Here is a 12,510-nt window from a genome sequence, read left to right on the forward strand (position 1 = left end):
AATCCTGACTGCAGCCCTGGCAAAAAATCTGAAAACTGAGCAGCGGGGAACTGCCTTCATCCTCAGGCCTCCTTCTTTTCCTCCTAGGGTGATCTATCAAAGCAGGGCTGGTTTAGCTAACTTTGGTCCACAATGGAGGCTGGATCGCCACAGCCCAGAGACAAGTCCAGCCATAATATGATTTTACAGCATTTTAAAAAGCAAGTATCTGCCTGCTTAAGCATGCCACAACTGCCAGCCCATCTGCGGCAGGACTGCCAGCTGGAGCCCTCTGGCACAAACCCGGTGTGACCAGCAAACCTTGCAAGCTCAGCCCCTGCTCCCACTAGCATTTTTCCACTCCTGCTAGAATGATGCTGCGCCTGCTAACATCTTCACCTAACTTCCTTCAGTTTTTACTATCTGACATGAGGAATTTCTGTGGATTGACAGGGAAATTAATGCAAAATAGAAGGGAGATTGGTCTAGGGCTGCTGAACTCCTGTAGGCCTCCTGGTGGAGACATTTCCAGTTCTCCATGCCCATCCCTCCCCAGAAAAAAGCCGTTAACAGTGAGTTCTCCATGGCCCTCCTGGAGGCTGATGCTCGGTTTTGCACCATTCTGAGCTGGCCCAGCACCCTCCAGACCAACACATTCAGAAGGGTGGGAGAAGCTGGCAAAAGCTCCAAAGGTAGGAATGGGCACCCCCATGTCACCTGCTCTTGCCCAAAACCTCATCACAAATCAGCCCTCTTCTGCTCACAACAGAGCGCGAGCTGGCACTGCAATACCAAACACACTCAAGAGCCCCGCTGTGGCCCCACAGACTTCACCCAGACCCTCACTGGGACAGCTGATCCTTGTGGCAGAGCTGCCGGTACGAGGAGCCTCCCATAAAAGGGCCACCCCCTGGAAAGAAGTGGCTGATCCTCCTGGCAGATCCCATGGGAAGGGATTTCTATCTTGGGAACTTCCCACACGTCACTAAGATCTTGTGCAGCAGCAGCACTGCTGAGACAGCAGCACAGTTCCAGCAACACATACCTTATGGCATCTTTGCAAACGCGTTTTTGCAAGGTGCTTTACAGGGAGCTTCCCAATGTCTTCAGAAAATCTTCACAGCAACACCGAGGGACATCTCCTCCTGGGCATCTGTTTTAACCATAACAGCAGACAACTAGGACACCTGAGGGGTGGAAAATAGGCAGGTGAAAAAAAAAAAAAAAAAGGATCCAGCTATGAAAGCTACAGCAAGTACAAAACAGCCAAACAAAACCAACCAACCAACCTGGTGCTGAATATGCACGCTCTTATCAGGAACCAAAGTGTGTGTTTATTTATTCAGTTTTTCATACACCGGTCTATTTGATACATTTCTGAGTTAACAAGCTTTCAGAAATACAGCATTTCGTATTTCAATAGATGTTATCACATGGGTTCATTTAGCCAGCATCATTTTCTCCTCGAATCACCACAACATTTCAACTTATTTTTTCCTGCCTTGGTGAAGGATAAAGCTGAGCAAATATTTAGTAATGGATAATTAATTCAATCACTTATTTTCCATCTCCTCTGAGACACTCATTCACAGGATATTGTTCAAGATTCAGCAATTTTTTCTTTTTCTTCTTTAATTTCTGAACTATTTTGGGATAGTTTCTGATACCTGTAACATGAAGAGTTTTGAATGGACATAGGCCACATACTATATTTGTCTGAGCAGGCAGAAATACTCCCAGAATCTTGCCTTCTCTCATTTTCTTGCTTGTAAAGATCTCCAAGAAAAAGTTGTATAGATAAGGCATAAGATCAAAAGCAGCACATTTACTCTCAGATGCAGAACATTTATGGAAAGCAGTTGCCCACCTCTACTGTAGTCACAGATTTTATTTTCAGCAGATAGTGCCTACGGGGACCAGCCTGCAACTTTTCAGCCTACTCACTCCTTGGGGTTACTTCTGTACCCAGCAAGAGATCAGTGACTGCAGGACGTGGCACCACGACTTAGATGTTGGCATCAGCACAGATTTCTGCTGGTACCTGCACGCTCACGTTCAGGGAAATGTCTTAAAAGACATTTACTATAAGCATTGAGTCTTGCCTTCTTATGAAACTTTGCTGAACCTATTCTGTAATGAACTAGTAAATACAGCCAGAAAGCCATGTACAAACAGGCAGTTACCCTTATATTCACAAGCTCCTCCACTCCTGCACATGTCACTGACAATAAAAGTGCCTGATTTTATTTTTTTTTCCTGATAAAGTGCTTTCTGCATAGTAAGTGAAACAGATACGACATGGCAAATTTTACTCCCTCAGATTCAGCTGTGTTACAAATGCGTATGTGGTTTGGCAGTGTAATCTTTTACTCTGATAAACCATTAAATGCCAAAGAAAGATGCCAAAGAAAGCTCCTTAAGTTAATCAGGGCTTAATTTAAATAAACAAGCTAGCGAAAGATTAACAAAAACCCTCAATGAAATCTGAATACAGAAGTAGTTTGTTCACAAAGTCCTGAGCCAAGTTCATAAAAGCAACTACTCTGGGATGAAAGTGGCCCACTGACACCCTTTTTCTCCCTTTATTAGCACCACTAGTGAAAGAGATGCTAATGTTCTGAAACACAAAACAAACACTTCCAGCTCCATTTCTGTAAACAGCAGCATTGGCAACATCATCACAACTGCGTGTGCTAACTCTGCACGTGAGGAGGAGGAGGAGGAGGAGGAGCAGGCAAGATGACTCCATTTTTGCAATGAAGAGCAGTCGGAGGAGCCTCCAGAGAGAGATCTGGACCTGCCTGAGCCATAGCCCCTGGTATTACCGACCACATCTGCAGCCACAGCAGAAATCTCCCTGGGAGGCAGGCTGCAGGATGAGGAAGAGTTTGGGGTGAGAGCAGCAGTCCTGCAGGTAACTCCGTTGCACCAAACCATCCGCTCCAACAAGCAGGCCTCCTCGTCGAAATTAAGTCATATGTATGCATCAATATTCACATGTTCAGCACCTAAACAGGTAAAGCTAATCATTTAAAAACTCTTACCTTTGGCCCAAAAATTGCTATTTTATCCCACAAAGGTAAAAAATGACCAAAGCTTGGTGAACAAATTATGCAAGGCTGGAACCCATACAAAGTATCTTTGGGTTGACATGCTATATATATATATATATATATATGAGGTCCTTCATTAGGCTAGTCATTAATTAATTCTGTTGCTGTACGGACTTTCTGTTAGTGCTTTCATTAGTATAACCGGTACATTTTCAAGTTTTATATTTTTCCAATTGCAAAACCATATTTTTTTTCCCACAAAAGCTGCTGGTTATCTCCCAAATGTCTTCATTTCATGAAAAAGTCTTGTCACTTCAACCATACATGTTTTCTTTCATTTATTTAGAACCATCTTTGTTAAGCTGAAAATGAATCCTGTTTGAGTTTAAAAATAAAATCAATACACTAAAGACAAATATCAAAATATTCACAGAACCAGAATCTAAGACAGGATAGCTACAAAAAATATTTCTCCACAACATTTCACTTGCCCTTGGGTTCTTTTTTGACGTGACAAAATATAACACCTCTTTTGCTTGCTATTTCATTACTCAGACCACGTTAAAGACAGGTACAAGGAGACCTGCTGATGACTAAAGAAAACCATTCAATTTAATCACAATATGTACATCCAAAGTAAAAATTACACAGCTGCATTTCAAAATGCATTCGTAATGCCCCTCGGCTGCTGTTAATGCGCCAGACGCAAAGTTCTTGCAAGCTATTGGCAGGGAGGTGACTCCAGCTCCGAACAAGAGGCTGAGAGGCATCAGGTGAAAGGTAGATGAGAAGGGCAGCAGGATATGCAGAGGCAGGAAATCACCCCAGGCCTCAGCTCTGCAGCTACCCTTTGTCTTCGTTCACTCGCTGCTTGCCTCTCCCAGCAGTTGCCAAGACCTCCTGAATTCCATGGCGGTTCTGACCTTTCCTTCCTGACCCACTGCGCCAGGCTAACACGAGACTGTTTTCTACATCATTATTTCATATTGAAATGTTTTGCACACAAGGCATTTCGAAGATGCTATTAGGTCCATTAGCAATGTAACTACATTTTATATTTGGGCGAGCACTTCAGTTTATATTGCACTGGAATTGTCTTTTAATAGAGCAACTTGCCTGAGGTCACTGAGGAAGCCTGTGGGACAGCTAGGAAAGCAGCTCCTGGTTGCAAAATCCCACTAGCTGCAGGATCGTCTCTTCTCTCTTTCATTTTAAAGCAGAAAAGATTTAATGCATTGAATTCCTCATTGTTATCCTCCTCAGGCTGCTTCATTTTCTGCTTCAAATAGTCCTCTCTTTCTTTGGATTCACCTTGGATCTCAATTTCCCTCACATTACAGACGTGTTATCACCAGCGACAAATGCAAAGCGCTCATTCTCAGACTGCTGGCTGGTGACTTGGAGCGATTCTACATCAAGTACAAAGTGTACCACTTGCAGGGAAATATGAGTAATTCCGCACGGCTGCTTTAGTAAAACTACATCTCTGCACAGGAAAAAAAACAACAGCACAAGAAACAGTAAAAAAATAAAATATCTATACCTCCTCTTCCCTGACAATGTTCCCAGAGCTTAATGGAATTCAAATACACTGAATATAAATGATTAAACAAAAAGGCAAACAAAGTTTCTTCTTGGTCAAAATCAAGTATAGCGTCAGTTAGGCACCTTCCAACTCCTCAGTCAGGGAATTAGTACTTTACGTTTAACTTTTCCAAAGTGCTGTCCATCAATTGCCTCATTAAAGTGACACCTGCCAGCCCCATGGTCTCGATTACCTCGGGGCAGGAAGTTTCCTAATTCTAACAAATGTGTTCAGCCTTTCTCTAGAACATACAGTAGGTTATTTCAGTTTTTTCCTCCATGCCAGCGAACGCAGTGGCAGTAACCCCTCAATCCATTCATTGGTAGCAGACATCATCTCCTGCCAAAAGGCCACCTCCTCTTGTGTGGAGTCCATCCAGTCCACAGAGATGCCATAGCTCAAACCTGAAGAAAAATGAGGAGACAACAGCGTTGGGAGCTGCCTGAGGAACTTCGACTCCATGTAAAAATACTCAGCGTGGTGTAACTGCTGCAGGTAGGGTCTTAACCTAAAAGATGCTGACTTCCTCTCACCAAGTTCCACTGTAAGCACCTTCTGTTCTGCTAATGATCTCCATTTTACACCAGAGTTCAGAATAAAGTCACTGTAAAAGCCCCAAAACACAAGAATCCTAAATATAACCTGCCAAGGAAAATAATATTGGGCTCAAGCCCTATATTGCATCTTTCAGAATGGTAAAGAAGTTCTACAAGGCTTGGTCTTCCCCTCGATCTTGCTATGGATGGTGGGGGAGATATTTGTCAAAATTCTCTTGCTCTACACTTTGTTTTTACAGGAATAAAACATACAATAATGTAAGAGTGTGTACATTAATTCCAAGTTGATTTATTCAACCAAATTTCACATGCTAACTGCTTGCCAACTAGATAAAGGTCTAAATTTGGATCACAGCTAATCTTAGGGTTGGTGTTTTTACATCTTGTTTATGAATTTATTTTTGTTGCCACTTCCCACCAGATAATTCACAACCCTTCTGGTGACATGCTAGAGACTGAAAACAGAGAACACAGAAGCAAATCCAATAAACAAATGCACCTGCAAGGCAGACCTTCCAGTTACAATAAGTCTCTTCCTGATACCCTCAAGGGACAGTGACTCTTTATTACAAAGCTCTGACAACTTCTTTTTGTCTTTCATCTCTCAGAGACTCCTCTTGCTTCATAGTAAGTATACTTTGTTTAAAAACCCTTAGACCTCCCACTCGCCAAAATACAAAGATGAACATGCTATCCATCAAAACCTAGGTATGGGGCTACACTGAAAGCTTGGACAGGATGATTAGAGAGGGACAAAACCTCCATGATGGACTTGATTATGGGAGATAGTCCCATCTGTTTTTTTCCAATTTAGGCTTAAAAATATTGGAATTTTCCTATCTTCAAGGGTGAGTAACCCCAATGAGGTAAAACACTTCCAGCTAACCACAGGTTTAAGTCCTTCTTTCAACTGGAAACTCATGCCATAAACTCCCAGAGACAGCAACTCTCTCCCAGTGTAGCAAATGGCACCTCTGCTGTTGTCTTTTAGCACTTCATCATCTAAATTAGTAAAATCAAAAAAAAAAACACAAACAAAACCAAAAAAACCCACCTCAGTCTACACCCGGACAACTCAATTTCTTTCAATTTGTGCTTTGATCAGTGCTGGTGTTCTCTCAGTAATGACTGAGACCAGAACAACTAGTGCATCTATCCCTGTTTTTCAAATATTAGTTACTGCTCTTACAAAAGCATTTCAAGGGAGGAGGTGACGATGGAGTCACCAGGTGGTGCTGTCTCACACGGCATTCAATTTCTTTGTCTTCAACTCTGAGCACTCTTCACTGGGAGGAGCAGCAATATAATGTTGATTTGTAATGCAGCCTGGATTCTGCTGGACTCAAGTTGATTCTTGAGTTTTGCTGAACCTCGGAGCTGATGTTGGTAGGAAATGTGGGCATAGAGGGTTGCTATCATAGTACCAGGGCCCCCTACAACCCTGACACAGTGCATGTACCAAGACCTTCACTAATTACTGAGATTCCCCATACCTGGTTTCTCACCAACAGGAATTTTCCTGCAACTTCCCATTATACCTCGTGGCTCAGCAATAGAGTAAAGGCATTCATTTAATGTAACGGAAATCACTTACCCGTCCCAAGGCCCAGCCTGATTCCTCCAAGGAAATGATTGGTTAGTTTTTCATGATCCCACACAGTCAGCTCAACGCACGCATCCTTTAGATCCTCTGTATGAAAGCCATCATACACAATAGTGTGATTGAAAATAGGGTTTGTGTCTCTTTTGATGACTCGGGTCTTTTGGTAACTCTTCTTACTCGTGTCTGGAAGCACATAGCTTTGAGAGAAGAAAAAGGACAGCGTGTAGTATAGAACATCACATGAGGTTTGAGTTGTTCCTACAAACTTCCTCGGTCTAAACAAGGCTCAGGCCTGGAGAAAGGAGGAATTGGATCTCAAAGTAAGAAATCTCTATAGATTTAATGAGAAATGTTTATAATTTGCTTTGAGGGTGGTGAGGCACTGGAACAGGTTGCCCAGAGAAGTTGTGGATGTCCCATCCCTGGAGGTGTTTAAGGTCAGGTTGCGTGGGGCTTTGAGCAACCCGATCTAGTGGAAAGTGTCCCTGCCCATTGCAGGGGGGTTGGAATCAGATGAGCTTTAAGGCCCCTTCCAACCCAAACCATTCTATGATTCTCTGATAATCCCTGGGCTATTTTTTTTCCCCAAGAAAATCAATTTTAAAGCAAACATTTTTAGGAAGGAAGGGTACTTACTTTAAAATTTCCTGCTTTAGGTATTTTTTTTCAAAGTAACACTTTACATTTTAAAAATGGACACTATTTTCACATATTTCTGTTTTCATAAATATTCATCAAACAAATGCCCAAAAGATCATTTCAAAACAGACTGTTAAGCTTCCTGAGCAACAAACGTTTTTGCAGGAATACTCTCTTAAAACATATAAAAATATACTGAGGACTTCAAAGAGCCAGAAAATCTTAAAAATCTGAGTTATTTTTAATTTTTTGAAGTATTTGTAGCACCTCCTGCCATATAACAGGCAGTACTGATGTCGCAGGCTGCAGAACACGTGCACACACTGAATTCTGGACAAGATCAAAGCAGGATCCAACTGCATGTATGTCAGTTCTGGCAAGTCCCTAATGCATTCCCAGACTTTGCATGCAAGTCCTTATCACTTCGAAATTCACGACTTCATATGAAAACACTGAAGCAAGGTACAGGGCCCCCCATATTCCTTTCACTCAGGTGTTATTGATGCTGAGTGAGTCACAGACAGAGCTTTACCACAGCAATGTTTTTTCTAATATGGCCACAGGATAGTAACAAGGGCAATTCTCTCCTACACAGCTTTACAGTATGGAAACACAGGTAAGTAAGCCTGAGAAAAGAGAAGAAAACATACTGCTCTGTGGAGGCACAGACCCATCATCTAAGACAAGACCGTGCTCAGGCACTTACCATTTCACAAACGAGTCAACTCCAGAAGGACGCAACTGCAGCAGGTCCTTGACATCTTTGACCCAAATGTGAACTTCACCAGAGGGAGGATTCTTGGGACCTGCCATTTAGGACAAGAGAAAAATTCTGATGTCAGTTCCTGCAATAGCTAGCAAGAAAACAGGCGTCCTCTCCAGGGACCTGAGGGAGCAGCGACGTGACCTCTCTGCAGACTCAGTCCCTAGGAGCTCTGCACTCCTCTGCCTGGGTGCTGCAGCATTACTTGCAGCCCTGTGCAGCTGCAGAGGACTGCCAGTCCTTGACATAACCTGCCAGTGCTGCTTAGAAGCAGGAAAGCAGAAGGCTCTGCTGGGCAAACCCGACCTCCTACCTGCCCCACAGTAAGGGGGGTTGTGTGCTGCTGCTACAGCATCACAGCACCCGACAGTGCTTGCAGTGTCCATAACAGCTGGTGAGTTTAAGCTTCACAGAATCACAGAATCACAGAATCGTCTAGGTTGGAAGAGACCTCCAAGATCACCTAGTCCAACCTCTGCCCTAACACTAACAAGTCCTACACTAAACCATATCACTAAGGGCTATATCTAAACGTCTTTTAAAGACCTCCAGGGATGGCAACTCAACCACCTCCCTGGGCAGACCATTCCAATGCCTAACAACCCTTTCAGTAAAGAAGTTCTTCCTAACATCCAACCTAAACCTCCCCTGGCGCAACTTTAGCCCATTCCCCCTCGTCCTGTCACCAGGCACGTGGGAGAATAGACCAACCCCCACCTCGCTACAGCCTCCTTTAAGGTACCTATAGAGAGCGATGAGGTCTCCCCTGAGCCTCCTCTTCTCCAGGCTAAACAATCCCAGCTCCCTCAGCCGCTCCTCGTCAGACTTGTTCTCCAGACCCCTCACCAGCTTCGTTGCCCTTCTCTGGACTCTCTCGAGCACCTCCATGTCCTTCTTGTAGTGAGGGGCCCAAAACTGAACACAGTACTCGAGGTGCGGCCTCACCAGAGCCGAGTACAGGGGGACAATCACCTCCTTAGACCTGCTGGCCACACTGCTTCTTATGCAAGCCAGGATGCTGTTGGCCTTCTTGGCCACCTGAGCACACTGCTGGCTCATATTCAGCTGCCTATCAACCAGTACTCCCAGGTCCTTCTCCGTCAGGCAGCTTTCCAGCCACTCATCTCCCAGCCTTGTTGAACCCTCCCTCCGTTTACCCAGTTTCCCCCTAAATCTAGATGTGAAAAGCAGATGTAGTCTGCAGGTGGCACTATCAAACACTGGTGGTTGCCCCCGATCTCTAAGATCTTGCTCTAATGACATTACTCTTTAACAAGCCCATATACAGATGAGGCATTGCGAGCTGCACGCCAACATGCAGGCAATGCTTCTTAATGTATGAAATGAATTTTACCTAGACTTCCTGGAGGGACGTACTTAATAGACAAATTCATCACTCCTCGATGATCCACACCATTAACAGCAGAAAGGCTCTGAAACAGAAAGAGTTATGACTGAGTAAGCAAGGGCTTTTGTTAACATAGCAGGGCAAACAGCTTTTGAGTTTAATGCAGGGGCACAAATGGACAAACTCTGCTTTTGTATGGCCGGGACAGCTCCTTACTTTGTGTCTTTGCTCTCACACTCAGTCCCTCAGAACCAAAAGCCTGAGGATTCAGAGCAAGGTTACCAGGAAGGACTTCTGCCACTCCTAAAGGCTTCAGGGTTGGGCTGGGAAGCAGGATTGGAGCTGAGCTGCACTTACCCGGGGCTTCAGCGGGTACCAGTTGAGTTTCCTGTTGCTCCAGTCCCAGCTGGCCAAGTCTATTTCAATCTCTCCCAAGAAACTGTTACGTCCCAGTGGGTCATTGTGCCAAACAGAGAGGTTTAATTTTTGGATAAGCAATACCATTTTCTCTATTTTGTACTAGAGGAAGAAAAAGAAGTCAGATTGCTCAACTTTTTTCTCCAGTTTCTCTCACAACCCAAGGGGAGAGCAGTGCAGCAAGAGGCAGGTGAAGGAGCCCAGCCAATAAGGCAGGCTCCTTCCAGATCTGCCCTGGTACCACACAGGTTTTCAGGGCAGGTATGTGTTCTTACCCGTAACACCTCATTGTAAATGGGATTCACTGTCCTTTTCTTCACTGAGGTTTTCCTCTTACCCATTCTAGCTTTGTCTGGGAGCAGATAAGTTTTAACATACCTGGAAAAGAAAAAAAACTTCAGCTGGATACCATTCAGTATTGCCATGCTCTAATAAGTAAAGACTTCTGGATGGTGACATGGGATTTATGGGAACAAAAGACCTGGAGTTGACTCTTTGGAGGCAAAACTAATTAAGAGACCTGCTAGGATATTAACTTGGCTTGCACTTGAAGTTATAAATCGCACTGGGCACGGGTGGATGCCACCAACATTCAGAACAAGCAGCTCTCTAGGCAGCATAGGAAACCAGCAAGGCTGTATACCCATTTTCTGAAATGCCCACAACTACAGCATTTCTTTCTGTTCAACATCAGGGTGAAATTAGAGAGAAGAAGTAGAATGTCTCAAGAAGCCTGATTATAAATCTCTCTATTTCAAGGTTCAAATCCAAGGTTCTTTTCATCATCCACCGAACAGAGATCACTAGCCTTTGTTCAATTATCAGTGTGTCCTCTAATGACACTTCTTTTCAGACTTTCTTCCCATATAAACATGTGTCTACATCACTGGTTATTACCAATGTGTATTCACCATGGAGAGACCAAGGTTCACATGGATACATGTAGAACATATTTCAGTGATAACAGGAATTGTCCTTGTAGTGAGCAAAGCTTTCTCAATCCTATTCAAAACTAAGTCTATGACAACATATTTACTGATGCAAATGGCTCCAGAACCATCAGCTAGGAAAGACCCAGCAGTAAACACACAACAGAATTCTAGAGGAAGGAAGAAATTATGGCATTTAAAAAGAAAATTCATAAGAAAAAAAGAAAATTCTCTAGAACACAAAATTCAGCATTAGAAAAGCCATGAAGCACCAGAGGGAAGCATCACTCACGGGTCAGATCTGCCTTTCTTCTCATCCACGACAGCCAGGTCCTTGCACTGGGACACATGAACCTGGAACTCCCGGTTCTTCTCGTCATAATCTAGTGCAAACTCCACAGTACCTTGGGCATCCACACTCCCAAAATCGCCACTGTACACACTGAGCACACTGCCACTCACCTGCCAGGTGGAGAACAAGGTCAGTGCCACTGAAATAGGCACTCTTCCGACTTGTTTCTGCACAAAGATGTGCACTGCCAGAGAATAAATAATCTGCTCTCTCTTCCCTTGAGTAGGTTTGAGTCCTTGACATGTCTGCAGCTGTGCTCACACTAGGGTTTGGGGATCTGAACAAAGGTCTCACAAGGATGTGCTGTCCTTGACCAGCAATAAGAAGCACTGTTCTCCCAAATGCCCACTGAACAGAGAAGATTTTCACTTCTAAATCCCAAAGCCTTGGGAAACAGAGCCAAATATTTCTTGTGGGAGCACACAGGTAATTTCCCTTTCCCTACACTAACCCTACAAACAGCTGCTTTCCTGACCCAGTCTCATCACTAAGAAATAAATATACTGAGAGAACTTGAACTATCTTTATATAAATTTATTACTTCTGGTAGATACAGTCACCTAATTGTCATTCAATTTTAAAAATAGGCTACTAAGAACCATATCAGACTAGAAATATAGGAGAAAATAACACTATCTTGTTGCTTGCTCATGAAGTGCAGAGAGCTGTGCAAAACAGAAACAGAAATAACCCCTGTCCTGAAGAGCCACTGTCCCACCAGAGGCAGTTTGTGGGAATCTACTTGCCACAAATGCACAGGAAAATGAGGTTTCTGCAGGTGTAACAGGAACGAGGCACCAAAGAGTCTCTTGCTTTCCCAAAACAAACTGCATTTGCCAACAGGCCTTGACTTTCTGTTTTCCAAGGCTTTAAGTCCTTCGCTGGTAGAAAGTGATGAAACAGAAATAAAACACAGCCCCAGAAAGATAAGAATTTTCTATCAGGCCAATCACTCATGATTACTGATGGGATAACATAAAAGCTAATGCATTTTAACCAGCAAATAATTAACCCTCTTGGCACTCTTCTGTGGTACAATCCTGAGCATTTATCAAAAAACTTTCCCAGTAATTAACTCAATTCTTCTCTGTCACCCCTACTTCTTTTGTTTCTCAATTTCTTTCTATGGTAACCTACAAGAATCTGCTAAATATCTCCCCTCAGTCCTTGGAGCTACATTTATCATCCCATCAGGATATTAAATCCAACAGAGAATCCTAAATGAGGTCTTCAAGAACACCTACATGGCTTGGACACAAAAGGCTCATTTATAGCTCTCAGACTC

General features: G+C 43.5%; 1 protein-coding gene across 7 annotated transcripts in view; it reads right to left on the reverse strand.

Moving 5' to 3' along the window:
* Positions 1-3,355: 3,355 nt before the first annotated feature.
* The window catches only part of LOC106038582 (synaptotagmin-like protein 2), a 70,081-nt gene continuing 60,926 nt past the window's right edge, over positions 3,356-12,510 (reverse strand). For all 7 annotated transcript variants that reach the window (XM_013185187.3, XM_048070770.2, XM_048070768.2 and 4 more), the window contains 7 exons: positions 11,166-11,335; positions 10,220-10,322; positions 9,885-10,046; positions 9,534-9,612; positions 8,123-8,222; positions 6,769-6,974; positions 3,356-5,021 (listed from right to left, as the gene is read on the reverse strand). In XM_013185187.3, the coding sequence (XP_013040641.3) occupies positions 4,876-5,021; positions 6,769-6,974; positions 8,123-8,222; positions 9,534-9,612; positions 9,885-10,046; positions 10,220-10,322; positions 11,166-11,335 (966 nt within the window). In that variant the 3' untranslated portion in view covers positions 3,356-4,875. The remainder of the gene's footprint in view (positions 5,022-6,768; positions 6,975-8,122; positions 8,223-9,533; positions 9,613-9,884; positions 10,047-10,219; positions 10,323-11,165; positions 11,336-12,510) is intronic.

This window comes from Anser cygnoides, chromosome 13 (genome assembly GCF_040182565.1).
Source record: "Anser cygnoides isolate HZ-2024a breed goose chromosome 13, Taihu_goose_T2T_genome, whole genome shotgun sequence".
NCBI classification, from domain to species: domain Eukaryota; kingdom Metazoa; phylum Chordata; class Aves; order Anseriformes; family Anatidae; genus Anser; species Anser cygnoides.